The sequence below is a fragment of the Homarus americanus genome, unplaced genomic scaffold, assembly GCF_018991925.1.
Source record: "Homarus americanus isolate GMGI-L3 unplaced genomic scaffold, GMGI_Hamer_2.0 scaffold34360, whole genome shotgun sequence".
Taxonomy (NCBI): Eukaryota; Metazoa; Arthropoda; class Malacostraca; order Decapoda; family Nephropidae; genus Homarus; species Homarus americanus.
In genome coordinates this window covers 1,351,128-1,369,273 of record NW_024739403.1, presented here as the reverse complement: position 1 = coordinate 1,369,273, position 18,146 = coordinate 1,351,128, and the positions used below count along the sequence as shown (strand labels likewise).

The 18,146-nt window shown below is 40.2% G+C and overlaps 1 protein-coding gene across 1 annotated transcript in view; it reads right to left on the bottom strand.

Annotated features, from left to right (window-relative positions):
* The window catches only part of LOC121874696, a 72,764-nt gene that overhangs the window by 30,002 nt on the left and 24,616 nt on the right, over nt 1–18,146 (bottom strand). Inside the window, exons 4-5 of the mRNA XM_042378948.1 lie at nt 17,511–17,566; nt 12,665–12,906 (exon numbers count right to left, since the gene is read on the bottom strand). Coding sequence (XP_042234882.1) covers nt 12,665–12,906; nt 17,511–17,566 — 298 coding nt within the window. The remainder of the gene's footprint in view (nt 1–12,664; nt 12,907–17,510; nt 17,567–18,146) is intronic.

Below are 18,146 nucleotides of genomic sequence, written 5' to 3'. Positions count from 1 at the left end.
CTTAACCCATCCAAGTATTCTATAGACCTTGAACCCACCAACACTGATGGGTGTGGCTACGCTCCTCTCAGCCACCATCGTCCAGTACACCAGAACTTGTTCACCGAACCACTCCCATTGTCAACGTAATAAAAACAACGAGTCAGCAACCTATGACCCTGAATTCAAACTGGTTACGAAAGGAACATATTATTGAACCCATTATTTACTAGGTGTATAAGTAAACCATGTGGTGGATTATTCAGCTACAGGGAGCAGAGCAACATGTGGAGTACGGGAACTTGCAGGTTGAGTTGCAGCAGTGAGGGCCGGTGACGATGTTTATGGTGACGGTGAGGGTTTATCAGTATCTCAGGCACCGCCCTCATGTTATCTCAACCAGACAGGGTAAATATAATATAAGTGCATATATGTTTGGGAGTGCAAGGCGGAGTCTCACATGTGAAGGTACCTAACTGTTCTTCTTTGCGTGCTGAGGTGAGGGTGGGTGTGGTAAGGTTGGCCCTGGGCGGTGGTGGTACATCCGGTGGGTCTGAAGACACGTGGGCACACACCACCACCTGCTTACACACATGATGCCCTTTCTCTCTCTCGACATCTCCCAAAACGAGTATCTTCTCGTATCACACACCATCTATGTTATGTGCATTACTGTAACTTGTTGATAACTAATTAATATCCATAAAATCGTATACCTACAACAATACTGAAGAGGGAGAATCGAATGAACAAAAACCGGTATACTGAGAAAAGTCATTAACCACTAGATGTGTTACGTATCACAAGTATGAAACGCCTATATAAACAAGAAATAAAACTATTGAAAGCCACCAGTTCCACAGAATAGTACAGGACAGCTTAAAACCTTTAGCAAGTACGACAGAATATAGCAATGCTGACATCTGCCCCGACCTGACAATTCGCCACATAAAAAATAACCATTGCACTATGGGAAAACTGAGTTACGCAACAAGTAACAATGTGAGAATGTTCAGTTGAAGAAGAGGTCAAATAGTCAGGTTAGTGAGGGTAAGAGGCGACCTACCTGTAAATAATGTATATGGCGTAGTAAAGACAAACGAGAAAGATTTTACTTGCCCCTGAAGGCTGACAGTATTCTATGGCGACAACAATAGAGATCGGGACTTTGAAGTGTGACAAACAAATGCCAAGAGCCTTGCTCATAAAATTAAAGAGTTGTGCGCGTATGAAGATTAACAATAACAACTTTGTGTCATTGGGACTCGTGAGACGATGTGTCGCCAGGTGAATATTGTTTACTACTGTAGAGTTTCACCCAACATTCAGGAAGGACAGAGCTACAAAATGTGTGCTACTGTCTGTCAAGGAACACCTAACAGTAACAAAAAATGGGATCCTCCGAATCAATTTGGTGAGATCTGATAAAACAAATTACAGTAATACTACAGTGATAATAGGTGTACGCTACAGAGCTGACTCGACTTCAGGAGTAGTAGTAGTAATAATAGTAGTAGAAGTAGACCTTCAGAGTCACTTGGGCAGCAACTGTATTATAAGTACCCACCATGCAATATTTTAACCTTGACACAATAGATTGGACGAATCTTACCAAAAAGTTGATGGAGAGGAATACCTTGACCTCAGATTCATATATCATGTAACTGAACCCACAAGTGTCAGAAGATGTTATATTTGGTCGTGACTGAATTGGTATTGGTAAACAGAGTCCATATCGGGAAAAACTTACTCCTGCCAACGACCACTACATACAGAGGTGAATTAAATCTTGAGAAAACAGATCTAAAGTATTAGAAGGAGACTTATTATGTCATCCACGGTGACTACCAGTACAGGAAAGAATAAAAGGGAGCTACTATATTTTAAGAAATATCATATACAGACGCCACAGAGGTCATTTAGAAGAAAAGAAAACCTTGAGGCAGCACCAAAGGAATGTGTGCTGCGGAAGTCAAGGAAGAGAGGAAGGACGTCAAGATGGATGAAACATGGCGCTAAGAGAACCATCAACGAAAATACCACCAGAGGAAAAAAAATGTGTAAACTGACCAGTAGCGTACACGAGAGCCCTAAATATGACCACTCAAGAAATACTTTAACAAAAAGACACCGAGAAGCCGGAGCAAAATATTACGACGGGAAAAGTCCCTCTATATCTGAAGCAAGATAAGACGACTGGTACTACTGGCCCTTTAAAGGACGACAAGCAGACAGTAGACACCCTAGAACTAGATGTATACTTGTTATCAGTGACCACACAAGATACTGGATAACATTGCCAGTGCCTAGGAGGAGGTATTCCTCAGAACCTGGAAGAAATTTAAGAGAACCATCACAGGGTTCACCTGAGGTATAATAACTAAAAAACACAACTCATCTGTGAACAATACTTTCCTGGCACCTGACAAACGATGTTGTTTGTGTGGAGGATGGAAGACGTGGAGGGGTAGGAGTGGGGTGAAGTGCAGGAGTGCGTGTGTGGTGGTGTGGAGGAGTGTGGCCAGGTCGTGGAGGTGGGGTGTGGGAGGAGCGCGGGGCGGGAGTGAGGGGGTCCCACTGACTCACGCGGGACGTCAGCAGAGGTGGCGGGCTTGAGTCACCGGTTCAGTAGAAGTATGGCACAAGAACCTTCACAGCAGCAGACAGGCGTCACTCTCACCTCTCAGAAGGAAGCCATGGCCGTCACTTGCCGTAACTGATACATACTATTACACCTCGTAAACAAGCCAGGGTTTAACTACATCAGCACACCTCAACTACGTACTATAGAGCGCTCGTTAAATCAACTGGAGTACAGTATCTTTCAGTTACATACTTTATCCAAGAATTTCACAGGGTGCACGGGTGGTGTGACTAACTTATCTAAACAAAAGATAGTCCTGGTTATCTCCGTCGTCATGGGCAAAATGTATCAACTTTCTGAAACACCAAGGTGAAATATTAATTATCAAACTCGTCCCAGATCTTATGGGTTACATCCACGTACCGAGTTTCATCTATCGCCATCTCTTATTTGTTGTTATCGCACTCACAAGATATCAAGACGAACAGACGGGTACTATTCCCAAAGCCCCTGAACCCCTTATACAGGAAATATCTGACATTTCACGGAAATTAAACCCGATTTTCCAGATATTTTACTTTATTAATTTACATCAGTTAAGAGTGATCTTAATCACACATACACACATACAGTATATATATATATATATATATATATATATATATATATATATATATATATATATATATATATATATATATATATATATATATATATATATATATATATATATATATATATATATATATAATTATATATATAGAGAGAGAGAGAGAGAGAGAGAGAGAGAGAGAGATTTTTTACATGGAGATTAGAATAGTACTAATGCAAAATTAATGTTGTCAAAAATACCATAAAAGGCTGGTTTCACTACTGTAAAACACCACTCCGTTATTTCGGCTGTACATAATGCATTTGTGTTTCAGGCTGTTAATACTGAGCGACTTTTTTAGTAACATGCTAATTAAAACTGATAATTACCAGTGAGAAATAATTCAAAGACAACAGTTATATAGCGGGTCAACATGCCATTCATCTGAAAGAGCTGGGTAGCAGCTGCCCACTGTCCGCATTAGCAATAAATCCTATTAGTTTAACAGCTTTTGTGGCGACTCAAGACGGCAAAATCCATTTATGGTTGGTTATTTGGTTTAAATTAATATCACTCCCTGCGTACCAATAAGCAGAGGCGTTCACTGTAATCCTCACTAAGGACAGAGTAACTGTTACAGGAAAACAATCAGATAGGATCCAAGTTCCCAGGACTTATGTTTGACCAATTAAGCCATCTTTTCACGCACAACGTGTGAGCACTTACTTATCCATTACACTCGGGTTAATCAAAACGCACTGTGAAAAAAAATTAAGACATTCACTTCTCTCCCCAGGACGTCACTTATATCTACTAAAAACACACAAGTCTGGAGACCAGGACGTTAACATTGTTTTATGAATTTTGTACTTCCCGCCAAAGTTAATTACCATATCCTGCCGTGTTTTTGGGTTCCGGTAAGGATTAATTTTCCTACAGAGTAAGACCTCACCGGACTCGGACTCGTTCTTGTGGCATCGTCCCGCCAGTACAATATCATAAAAAGGCCCAGAATAATGTAAGCCCTCAGCGTCTTATCTTTACAAAACAACATTTAAAGTTACTTGCTCCATTAAACAGCTCTTATTCAGCTTATGACCAGTTCTTGGTCACCCACACTCTTTTAAATCTTACGTTAAATGATCTTGCAAACATTCCCGTTATTTTGCAATGTAAAATTCCTGCATTTTGCGCATCACACCCTAGTTCTTCTAATTCTTGAGCATTTACGGTGCACCAAGACACTGTCTCTCGCCCAAAGTTAGTTTAAACTCGTACAAGTTTAAGATGCTTAATACTAACACCATCGTGACAGGGTGTGCCTTCCCCTTGACAGCTATCCATGGAACGTCACTTTGGCCTTTTAATTTACGGGATGCAACTTTGTTACCTGAAGGCTACTGCTGCTCTATTTTTACTGTTTGCATGCTTTTGGTCTTTACATTTGCTTTACATTTACTGTACAAAAAAATGCATATATTATTTTCGTGTCATCTTCAAATCTTCAGTAGACTGTATCTTAAAAATAAACATTCTTCAAAAAAATCAGGTATGAGACAACTGTGAAACTAAACTTTTAAACAACTACACGACAAGGAAGAGTCATATTGAGAGAAAACACCAAAGGCGAGAGTGAAGGACTTGCAGCACACATCACCTACTCTCTCCCACACAAGCATGACGTCACCACTCACAAACACAGGGAAGCACGAGACAACGTGGGCGACGGCCAGCCAGCGTACACACGCGGGGGGAGCTACCAGTAAGGGTCTACATGGGAGCGTGCGTGCGCACTAACTCCCAACCTGACACATTCCTACATTCCAGCCACACACAGTAATCATTTATTGATCAGCGACCACGGGCGCATGTACAGACAGGGAAATGTGATCTACTCACACATAAAAATAAACAATAACAACGATACGCAATGAAACTTCCGTCAGTGACACGCCTTTGAACATGGGCTCATAGTTACTGCGACTGAAATAATGGTGTTTAGTTCATACCTTTAAAAATTATATACCAGCACAAGTTATAACCGTACACGGTTAACATAACCAACTAACAATAAATTCCTAGGTGGGCTGAACTGGCTTCAACGCTACCCACACCCCGGAGGATAAACCATATCACCAAAGCAAATGTCACTTATAACACGTACGTACAAAATGACAGGGGCGACGTCATTGAGCTCACTCATGCGCTGTTTCCTAAACTTACCTTTCGACTTCAAAAATACGTTTACACGATGCGTAAAACAAAGTGCACCATGTGGAAACGCAGCACGTGCCACCATGCTGCTAATGACAAATGAAGCATCCATCCAAATGCTGTACCAAAATATATATTAAAGTCGTACGGATCAAAAAAAATTTGCTTCAGTGCAATTAACATTTGTGATAAGATAAGATACGTTATCTCACCTTTTCCTACATATTTTTTAATGGTTTGGCTATCACAGTATTTATCACTTTCCTGCGACGCTAAGATTTACCAGACTAACATATACAGTACCTGTCAAAAAGTACCACGTAACTGTATTACCAAACACTACCACATACCTGCCAAATAATACCACATACTTGCCATATACAACCACATACCTGCCAAATACTACCACATGTCTGCCAATTAATACCACATACCTGCCAAATAGGTAGTAGGCAGATATCAAACAGGGAGGTACTACCGCCTGGGAAGATATTGGAAGCATAATGTGTTGTCTAATGGTAGACCCTGCAGCCATATGGCATCTAAAAATTTTTGACCAAGTCACAGGTTCCTGATCTGACTTTCTGCCTCATTTACACACAATTGCAGGGTTTCAATTGTTTCTCTTACTTTGACAACATAACATACATACTGTACCGGGTATATCGTTTCTCATTCTTTATTTATATTTTCGTTTTTGTATTTATTTATGGTTATTATTATTATAATATGTATTTATTTTTTAACTTAAATCTTTTTTTATATTATTATTATTATTATTATTAATATTATTAATATTATATCCCCCCCTGATGTGGGTCAGTGACCTGTGCTCAGGTGGGCTAATCCTGTAAAAAAAATAAAATAAAAATTAAAAAAATTCTGCCAATTAATACCACATACCTGCCAAATACTACCACATATCTCAATTAATACCACATATCTGCCAAATACTTCAACATACCTGTCAAATACTACCACATATATCAAATATTTCCACATACTGAATGATTAATACAGTGAAGACTAAACCATGCAATGTTTATTGCATATAAGTGAGCAGCTCTGGTACTTATCACAAGATAATACATTAAACACCAACTATTGTATCGAATGAGATCATTAAGCTCTTTTGCAAATTATACATATAATTTCCCTTTACATATACGGGTAATGCATTTCAACAATTCATTATTAAACGTAACTGTGTAAAAAAAAAAATTATTTGAAAAGAAAAATTGTGGCACTGAAATGCAAAGTTTTACTAAGCAGCTCAGGTGAGCAACTTGCGATATCACAGCACAATTACCACCTTATGACCAAAGGTGCTTGTATTTTAGGACACAATAGCTGAGCAGATTAATACATTCTTCAAGTGAAAAGCACAGTGGCTACCAGGAAACTCCAGTGCAAAAATAGAAAAATAATTTATGGGAAATAATATAAATTACTGTGCTATGGAAACAACCTAAGTGCGTCCATTGAATAACCCAATTAAAAAAGCCAGCATTCAAATCCTTTGAACAATTCTAATACAGCTGTATGTTCAAAAACAAACTTAAAAAAGATTGTAATAAACTTGAAAATGCACACAGTATCATGTGCAGCCTTCATAACAGCAGAAGCGGGATATCCAGCATAAACATCTAATGTGGATCTTTCCTGAGATTCAAAGCCAGAACAACAACTTCCCAGTTAACAAAATATCCTCTGATTTGCCTTGGGCCAGTCCCCTCATCTGGCATACATTTATCTTGTTAACATAAGCCAATCTATACACTGAGAAATATCTGGCCACAGTACTGTACTGTACTAGATGTTGCTGGCTTAAAAATCACCTCACTATGTAACTAGCCACACAGGTTATTAAACAAAGATTATTAAGACTTTTTGGGAAAAATATGTAGTCGACTGCTCCTTTTGTTTATTGAGACAATCTTTTGCAATTTCTGTTACTGTATTTACCACCCCCTGAAGGCTTTTCCTGGTTTAGTAATTCTGGAACAAAGGAAGCCATATCTTTCTAAATAAAATTTTTAAATGCAGGATACAATCCGAACTTTCTGATTTTTCATTAATTCATAACAATGTGAGAATAAGTCACTCCAAAACCTTACATAATTCAAACCATGGTGGCAATGTCTCTTATCACAGCAGCATTTGACCGATACCTGTAAGCTGAGTTTATTAAGTGCACAGGTATTGTATTAGGATGATCCTTAACACAAATAAAATTAAATTCGAACTAACAGACTCTCATCCAGAATTCATTAGATGCAATTGCAAAAAACACGAGACTTATACCATCAAATCACTAAATACTATGGAATATGACGATTACCACCACCACACCATGACACTGTATAGTACAGTATATAAACCATGTGACAAAACCAGAATGAATACACATTGAATAATAATATAATAGTGCAGATGATGAATAAGAAAGTTCACCATCCACTGATACCGTACAGGTTCTTATGTAACAAAGCAAAGAGCTACACTGATAGTTGGGTTACTCTCATGAATAATGAATCCTGCCACTAAAATATCAAGCCTAACAACACTGGTGAGCTGTCATGGATTATTCAACGTGCTGAGATCTCACAGTTCATGAAAATAATCACCTTGAACACAGGTAACAAATTATTTTTTTTAAATTTGTGCTGTTTACCACCCTCTTTGAAAGATTTTCCTGGTTTAGTAATTTTGAAACAAAGGAAGAAAGCCAAATCTTTCTAAATGTAATTCTTATATGCAGGATACAATCCCAGCTTACTGACTTTTCATTAGTTCATAACAATGTGAGAACAGGTCACTCAAAAACCTTACTCAATTCAGACTATGGTGGCAATGTCTCTTATCACAACATAAGCCTCGCCCCCTCAGGATCACACTAGGGAGTGAGGAGGAGAAATGGCAAGTTATTCGGCAGGCAAAAAACTTAGCAAGGAGCGAGGCATTTCGGGATGTATTTATTCACCCAGACCGCACGGTAATGCAGAGGGAACAGCACAAGAAGCACCTGCAGGACTTCAAGCAGAAGAGGGAGGAGTCGAGGAGGAACGGGGACAGGTGTACATGGGTTATACTCAGGGGGAGGGTAGTGGAAACAAGTGTGCCGACACAGGACCAGGGGGCAGCAGTGCACCCTCCACCCACTCAACCCCCCACCCGGGAGGCGGCACCAGCTCAGCCTACCGGACAGGAGGGAACGAGCGCCGTGTAAACAATGACATTTCTAACCACACCCTGCAAAATACAGTGTACTTAGCAAATGCTGCAGCTTCTGAGAATGTGGGTGGAGCGGGTTTATTACTAAGAGCAGAGACGTTACCGAGAACAAATTCTGGCTTGAATGTCATGTACACTAATACTGACACGTTCCTTGATAAGAGGGAGGAGTTTGAAACACTACTAAGAGTACACCAACCAGATATTGTAGGAGTTGTAGAACTGTTGTACAAGAACAGGAGAATCGACCCAGAGGAATGTGAGTTCAGTATTGCTGGATATGACTCATTTACGAACCTAACTCAAGAATCCTGCAGGAGGGGTGTGGTTATCTACGCTAGGCAAGACCTTAGAGCCAGCCAGGCGAGGGTACAGGGAGAGGATGTTTTTGAAGAGTCCAAGTGGTGTAAAATTAAATTAAAGGGAGGGGACTTACTTATCGTCGGGTGTATCTACAGATCCCCAAACTGTGGCCCACTAAATCAAAGGAACTTAAGAACCTTAATAAACAATGCGGCGATGCTCAACCCCAGCCACCTCCTTATCATGGGGGACTTTAACTATGGCGACATCGACTGGAGAAACGAGTCCACCCCGAATGACTTGAATAATCCTGCTACTCTTTTTGTAGAAACTCTGAGAGATAATTTTCTGTTCCAACATGTGAGAGACCCGACACATTACAGAGGGGAGCAAACACCCAAGCCACTTGACCTCATCATAACAAACGAGGAGGGTATGGTGGCCAAACTGGAACACCTTGCCCCAGTTGGCACCAGTCACCATACAGTGTTGTCATTCAGATTTAACTGTTACCTAGTTCAAGATAAGGCCAGGCCAAGGTGCAAATATTACAAGGGAAATTACAATGGGATGAGGGAAGAGATGAGGGGTATCAACTGGCCTGACTTATTAAGGTACAAGAACGCAGACACTACGCTGAATATCATAACTAGTAAAATGACCCATTTGATCGATAAATATATACCCAAGACCAAACCCAGTGCTTCTAGGAATACGAGGGGATCCCTACACATGAACCATGCGGCGGTCGACAAAATTAAGAAGAAAACCCAGAAATTCAAGACGTGGGTTGGGTCAAACGATGAGCAAGACAGGAGGATGTATGCAAGAGCCAGAAACCAAGCAAAGATAGAGTGTAGGAGGGCTGAAAAGGAGTTCCAAAGGCTGGTTGCACGCGAGGTCAAGTCAAACCCAAAGGCGTTTTACCGCTATGCAAAGTCGAAATTGAAAACGCGAGTAGGAGTATCAGACCTGAGGCTTGAAGATGGTAGTTACGCAGATTCTGACCAGGATAAAGCTGAGGCATTGAACAGCTTCTTTTCCTCAGTGTTCACAAGAGAGGATGCAACTAATCTTCCTGCGTTTGAGGACAGACGGTTCGACACAGCACTGACCCACATTGTGTTCACAGAAGAGGGTATTAGAAATAAACTGTCCAGGCTAAAGGTCCACAAGAGTCCCGGACCTGACATGGTGCATCCTAGAGTGCTAAGAGAGCTGTGCAACGAGCTTGCAGAGCCCCTGAAGATTCTGTTTTGTAAATGCCTGGATGAACAAATGGTCCCCAGTGAATGGAAAGTGGCTTATGTGAGTCCTATCTTCAAGAAGGGCGATAGTCACTCCACGAACAACTATAGACCGGTGAGCCTGACCAGCATAATATGTAAAGTACTTGAGAGTATTATCAGAGATGCCGCGATGGAACATCTACTACGAAACAACCTTGTAAAAGATTGCCAACACGGTTTTATGCCGGGGCGCTCTTGCTTAACACAATTGCTCAAGGTATTGGATATTTGGACCCATATTCTAGAACGGGGTGGTAATATCGACAATATTTACCTAGATTTTGCCAAGGCTTTCGACAGTGTACCCCACGAAAGGCTGAAAATCAAACTGGAAGCGTACGGAATTCGGGGAAATGTCCTTGCGTGGATAGAAGACTTTCTACATGACCGCAAGCATGTGTGGTGATTAATGGCACGAAATCGTCATCTGTACCTGTAACAAGTGGGGTACCGCAGGGTAGTGTATTGGGCCCGCTGTTGTTTGTTTGTTTCATAAATGACATGCCTGACGTTGTACACTCCTCCATGCTTGCCGATGATGGCAAGTTATTTCGGGAAATTAAGAACCAAGCGGACTGTGAAGAGCTGCAGAAGGACCTCTGTGGGCTCCAGGAATGGTCGAAGAAATGGCTGCTGAGATTCAATGTCACGAAGGTAAGAGGATGCACCTGGGGCGTACCAACAGTAAGGAAGCGTATCATATGTCCCAACGGGATGAAGAAAATGCACTAGTTGAGACTGTGTGAGAAGGACCTAGGTGTGTATGTTGACAATGAGCTGAAGTTCTCGGGCCATTGTGAGAAGAAGGTAAATCAGGCAAATAAATTATTGGGTCTTATTAGAAGGTCGTTCAGATATCTAGACGGTCCGTCCCTCGTGACGATCTTCAGGAGTGAAGTGCTTCCCCATCTGGAGTACTGTCACCCCATCTGGTCCCCGAGATATGCTAGGGACCACCGGGGTTGGTTGAAAATGTTCAAAGGAGGGCTTACCAACTGGTGTCAGCACTTCGGCACCACAGGCTACCTGGAGAGATTGGAGCCTGAACTTGCTCTAGCGAGGCCTACAGGACGGTGGGGGGACCTCTAGTTTGAGGTGAGGGCATTCTAGGGGGTACCACTAGTTGAGTGTCTTTATTTGGAGTTGGCGGATGCCTGGCTGGTGGGGTCACAGCTCAAGATTGAAGAAGCCGAATCCAGAAACCGTGAGGGCAAACTTTTTTCGAGTGAGGGTTGTAAACTCTTGGAACAATCTACCAGAGAGTGTTGTGATGGCACCGAATGTGAGCTCTTTCAAGAGAAGACTTGACCAACACTGGAGCGGGTTCAGGTACATTCAGGAGCCGGTGCATGCCCAGTATTTGCCAACAGTGCGTGACAGAGACGTGACCGATCGCCTGGGCGGCTAGCGAGCCGATCTTTTGGTGAAGAATATAAATGAAAAGAGACGTGACCGATCGCCCAAGCGGCTAACAAGCCGATCAGTGGCGAAGAGGATAAAAGTAAAAGTAAAAGTAGTTCATGTAATTTACTGACCAACTTTCCACCCTGCACATTATGACCCAAATCCAAGGTGACCATGAATATGAGGTCAAAGTCACCAAAATTTAATACTTTTCATATGGTATCAAGATTTCTACATGCTAAATTAAGTCTGGTTCTGATTAACAGCTTGTGTGTGGTGGGCAATGGATATGACAGTACTGTAAAGATGTGATAAAAAAAATATAATAATAATAATAATAATAGTAATAATAATAATAATAATAATAATAATAATAATAATAATAATAATAACTGATCTTTTCTTTCTCAAAAGGGCAATTTCTTCTAAAGAATTCACTAGCACTCGAAATATTGTATACAGGTACTAGATACCCAGTAGACAAGGCCCTGAGAGAAAAAAGAAAAGAAAAGATAAACAGTGACAGTTCATATATCTTTAAGTTGTAAAATTTCTCAACCCTGAACAGTACAGTATATAAAATTATCAAATATTCACAAAACACTTTTTGATAGAACACAATGAACAGCAATGGAAGTACAGTACTTAATCATAATGGGATATGACGACAAGTCTTCTAGGTATCTTATGAAGTATCGGGCAAGCTTAAAATACCTGTGTTTAATACATGTCAGAAATAATGCAGTAATTCTCTACTTACTTCCTGATCATCTTGGTTAAATCACTCTGAGCTGGATAATAAATCTACAGTGCACAGGAAATGTAAACACAACATTCTTAACTACACTACTGAGCAACAACATGCTTATTTATTAAAAGTACAGTACTGTACAGGTATCTCAACTCAACAACAACTAAAAGTACAGTTCAGTACAGTACAGTAAGTAAACTATGAACTAAAGCTTCCTACAACTATACTGTAACACAAAATACAGACTTTAGTACATGCATTTTGTTTGAGTTACTAATTATTAATACCCACATGCCCCAGCTCCATGTACTCACCCATGGTTGCAGGTGAGGTTGTGCCTGTAGCATTGACGTCAAGTGAGCAGGAGCCTATGCTGTCGACAGAGGTAGTTTGTGTTTGAAGGGGCTGATACATTTGTGGTGGAAGTGATGGTAGTAGTGGTGGAGGCAGTGGGTGGGGTGGCGGCCCAATGGTTGCCGTCCACCCCGCTCTGCAGTGGCCGCGGTTGGGCAAGTTAAGCGTATGAGGCCGTTGAACAGAGGCGGTGGGCCGTGTGCTGCAGGGGGCAGGTTAGTAAAACAATTAACCCCAAACTAGATGTAGTTATATGCAACTAAAACCAGCACCTCTAGTATACTGTAGCCCTAATACTATTTCTAAATACTATAGCCTATCTGTTACTTCTTAGTAATAACTATGCAAAAGCAACAAAGCTCCCACAATACATTTTCATAATTTACTCATAAGCAGAAAGCAATAATCAAGATTAAATATTTGTGTATAGAAATAACAAAAATGGAGGATTGAGTCTGAAATCCTATTTTATAGAGTAGTCTTTCTAAGAGATGCTCTATTATGGTATTCCCCTTCCACTACATGACCAGAATGTGTTGTCTTTCCTTCATGGTGTAATCTACCTCAACTTCATGTCACTATTATCTAATCTACTTCACTTCACTGTTACCAAATCTACTTCAGTTACCTAATCTACTTCCCTTCACTGTTGCCTAATCTACTTCCGTTATCTAATCTACTTCTCTTCAATGTTATGTAATCTACTTCACTGTTACTTAACCTATTTCATTGTTCCCCAATATACTTCACTTAATCTACTTCCCCTCACTGTTACCTAATCTACCTATACTTCCCTTCAGTTATCTCTACTTCCTTCAGTTTCTCTACTCTTACTTCATTTAATTGTTATCTACATTATCTACACTACTTCCTATTCAACCTTCCCACCTCAATTACTTACTTCCCTTCTCTGTTGTCTACATTATCTATACTACATCCCTTCACTTATCTACATTTCTTCCCTCCTATCTAGCATAATTCCCTTCTATTACCTTGTCCACCTTCTCGATTTCCTCTTTATCTCCTCAGTCTTGCCTTCCCTTTTATATTGTTCCTATGTCTTCATTTATTCGCCCTTCTTTCCTGTCACACTGTATTCCTTCCCTTTCCATCAACTTTTAATACATAGTTTCAACAACTTTCCAATACGGGGTAATTCCCCATTCCCTTCATTCTCAAATTGCCTCTTGATTCACACCTCTGCCCTTCATATTTCTCCTCCCCCTTTTATATCCATTATCTTTTCTCCTTCCCTTCCTCTTATGATTATCTCCCTCCCTCATGTTATAATGTCATCTGGTCACAACCCTTCCGTCTACCGCCTCTCCTTCATCTGCTCCGTCTACCTTCCACAAACAACTTGTTGAGCTTTCTACTTGTGTTAAATCAAATTACTGTACACTACTGCTCCCAACAACTTAAGATAGGTGAAAAGCATGCGATATATTATATAGGCCGACATAAAAATTACGTCCAAAAGAAGTAAAATACATCTAGTTTCTTAAAAATCACTTAAAAGGAGGTATCATTTCCGGAGCGGGGGAGGCTGGGTGAACGGGCGGAAGGTGGCCCTGGAGGTGGGCGGAACGAGTAAACTGTTTTTGAATGTCTGTAATATCCTGCTAGTGGAGTCCTAATGAATACCTGTCATTGATCTTACCTGTCATGTAACGTAGTACCCACGAACCAAAAAACAGTGGTCAACGCGCGTAAGACCTCAAAACACGCACGTGTATCGCCACAATGTCAACAACACCATTGATTCCTTTCACTGACCGGCCGGTGCTGCTCTCTGGCGCCCACACACTTCACTACCTCACGCCCGCCACATTTGATTACCATATCTTTTTACTTCTCACAAAAATAATGTAGAATGAGATACATTACATAAAAAATATACCAATCATTATTTATGTAATTGAATGAAATACTGTACTGTACAGGAGAAACAAGGAAGACAGTAATGTTTGGCATTGGACATTTCAGCTATCCGAGCTTAGTTATGATCCATTTTAAAAAGTTTGTTTTATTTTATCGTGTTAAAAATATTGATATAGGATTATGAGAATCGTAACACCTCCCCAAGTACGACCTTATCTACATAAATTCTTTGCCACACTCAAAAGTCAAAACACTTGTGAAATAATTCAGTTGATTTATCATTAACCACAAGAATTCTAGACAAAGACATGGGTCAATATATACATATTTCAATATTCATCTTCATAGGACCAGCATAAGTATGGCTTAAGGTGTTTCATATTAACAGTTTAATCATAACTACTCAGCAACTTTGGTGAATTGTGATCATGAGTCATATTTGGTGTATTATTGCTGTCTATATAAATAATTATACTAATATAAATGGAAATAAGCCTTTAACGACTTTCTTGTGTTTCCCTTGGTTTAATCTATTTACTGCTGGGCATCATTTGTATACCTGCACTATTTACAATTAACAGTACAACTAAGTTCAAAATGCATCAACCATGACTGACTCCTTCCTAGCTTTACAATTTTCTGGACCTGCCGTTTACGATTGATCAGAAAAGTAACTAAAATAATAGAACCAATCCTTCAGTGCAGGGTGTTCCAATTCCTAGTAGAATCAAGTGCGAGCAGTACAGACCGATATGTTTGATATCATTTGTAGAAAATTATTGGCAGCAATGATTGCAGGTTCAATTTGTAACCACCCTGGGAAAGATAAAATTGAAAATGACTCAACTTGGTTTAGCAGAAAACGTTCATGTCTGGCAAATTAACTCTTAACTTAATTTTCCAAGTGTTTTTGAGGCAGTTAACAGTGGTAATGATCATTATGATGTAATATGACCTCGACCTTAACAAAGCTTTTGGCAAAATCTCACACGATATATCAATAAGAGAAGTTGAGGCACATGGTATAGGGGCAAAATTCTAAACCCAATTTGGGCAAAGGTAACGGATAGGAAACGGAGGATCAATATTAACGGTGCAAAATTTGAATGGGCAGAAGTTACGAGTGGTGTATCCCAAGGCTCGGTCCTCTACTATGTATTATATACAGTACGTAACTGATATTGATACTGCCATTAACACTAATGTAATTAAATCTGCTGAGGTCACAGAAATAGGATGTATTTTAGATTCAGGTGAACACGCGAGGGGACTGCGCGAAGTTCTAAATAAGCATTTTGTGTGTGCTGAACATTGGCAAATGTAGTTTAACGTGGAGAAATTGTAAGTTCTAAGTCGGGAAAAAAGAAGTAGTGAAGTTGAAGGTACATTATCAACCTATGTTCATGACAATTTTGCGAATTAATACAAATTGTTTATAAGCACCTACACACTGCACCCAGCTTATTAGTCTATTCGTTTTTAACCAGCTTCACACCGCACCCAGCTCCTCTGTTCCAGCTGGCACTCACACACCCCCTCCCCTGCCCACATCCCTTAATCAAATTATGCATCGTTTCTTCTACCAGACGTATACTGTACCACCACTACAACAGAGGAGTTAACATACCTCCCCTTACTGTGCGCTGCGATGTAATTCCATTAACGACTTTTCAAATATTATTTTTGTTTCATATACCCTATTTACTCAAATAAAAAAGTGCCAAGCGCCAAAAAGAAATTCAAATTTGACATAAGCTCAAAGTTTTCTGTTATCTTGGATTACTTTTTCAGATAAAGTTTATTCATTTACTCGTTAATTTTTTTTTAGAAATAAATGTAAAAAGAGTACTTAAATTACGACTCCCAAAAAATGCTATGTATTATCGTACTGATAACAGTTACTTTTCGTTAGTCTGCATAAAACAAACATCACCATTTTATGAGAAAATTTGTCTCGATATTAAAGATACAATAATAACTGGAGAACCCACATGCCCAGAGCGTGGGGGGAGGGAAGGGAAGGGCGGGGTGGGGTGGAGGGGGGAGGGGGGTAGCTATTGTCCGATGAATAAAAATAAATTGGCTTCACCATTTTCTAATAAAGATTTCGATCATTGCAACCACCTGATAATCACGCTCGTTCACTGATATAAACGGCTAACTATTACTAACTTATGCCTATCCAAAATACTCATTAATCCTTATCTGGAGGTGGAAATCTGGTTACCCCCTTATAAAATTATCAGTCCATCTTTGAATATACAGCTTGCTTCAACCTATGTGTTAGTAAGTAATTCCTGTGAAAACCTCGGTGTAGCCCTCCATTGTTGTCATTATTGATGCCATGCAAATACTCCAAAAGGGTTTTTTACATTACTATTTTTCTACTTAATATCCCTTATACGCATCACAATAGGAATTTCATTATTTGCTTAAATTGAGACCAACCACCAGAAGGTTAAATGGAATTAGTAAGTTTGGAGATGTTCAGGAGGCAGGCGGGGGCGAGCCAAGACAAAATATTGAGGGTACAAATATGATGATGATGATGATGATGATAACATGAAGTTAAGGAGTAATTCCAAGGATAAATTAGTCTGGTTGATCAATGCGTCATGCACGTCTCACTAAGAAAAAGTGAGGTGTTGTGGTTGTTCAACCAGTTCTCGCTCCGCTGCTCCGGCCACTAACCTTTACTCAGTGAGGGGGGAGGGGGGGGGGTGGTGGACAGGCAGACCCCCCTGGAAGAACACACCAACTTACAGGGAGGTACTTACTGGGTGGAGTGAAGGTGGTGGCCAGATATACGGGTGTGGAAGAGGTGAACAAAAGGGTATGGCCTACGTGGAGGTCAGGTATACAAAAGTGGAAGGTGTGGTACCTGAGGGAGGCATGACCCAGGTGGTGGTGGTGGTTGAAACTCACCTGGTGTGTAGAGGGATGAGGGTGGTGGTCATGTCCGCCTTGGCCCGTGAGTCCAACTGTGGGAGAAAGAACAGAGGTTGTATTGTGATCACGTGTTAATATCTACCGTCATACCGTCAACACCACAATCAACACAAGACAGTCACCGTGTACACAGGTGTGGTTGGCACAATCATGCACTATACTGTATGTAAATACACCACACACCCAAAGTTTCACTTACGCGAGTCACATAAACTTTCAAAGTAAAACAGTAAATCCTGTAAAGTATTACAAAGTATGGGCTTTCAGTAAGGAATCCCTCAGATAATGAAGGTGTTCATTTTTATGCAATAGAGGTACGGACAAAGAGCAAACTATGGAACATGAAGTGAAATTTTATTAATTTCGTTCCAGGCAATAAGAAATCTAATTGAACTGATCCTAGACTATGAATCTGTCTTAGTACCAGCAGCTACGGGCCAAAGTAGAATGGCATTTGAGATAAGTAATGCAAATACATTCGAAGTTTCAAGATATGAGGAAGGGCTACAGAAATTATTATCAACGTATTGTAGTAATTGGCTGAAGTGAGCGTAGATATAATTGCAAAAAAAATGTAATATCAAGGCAACAAACAATGACACATGATATGAA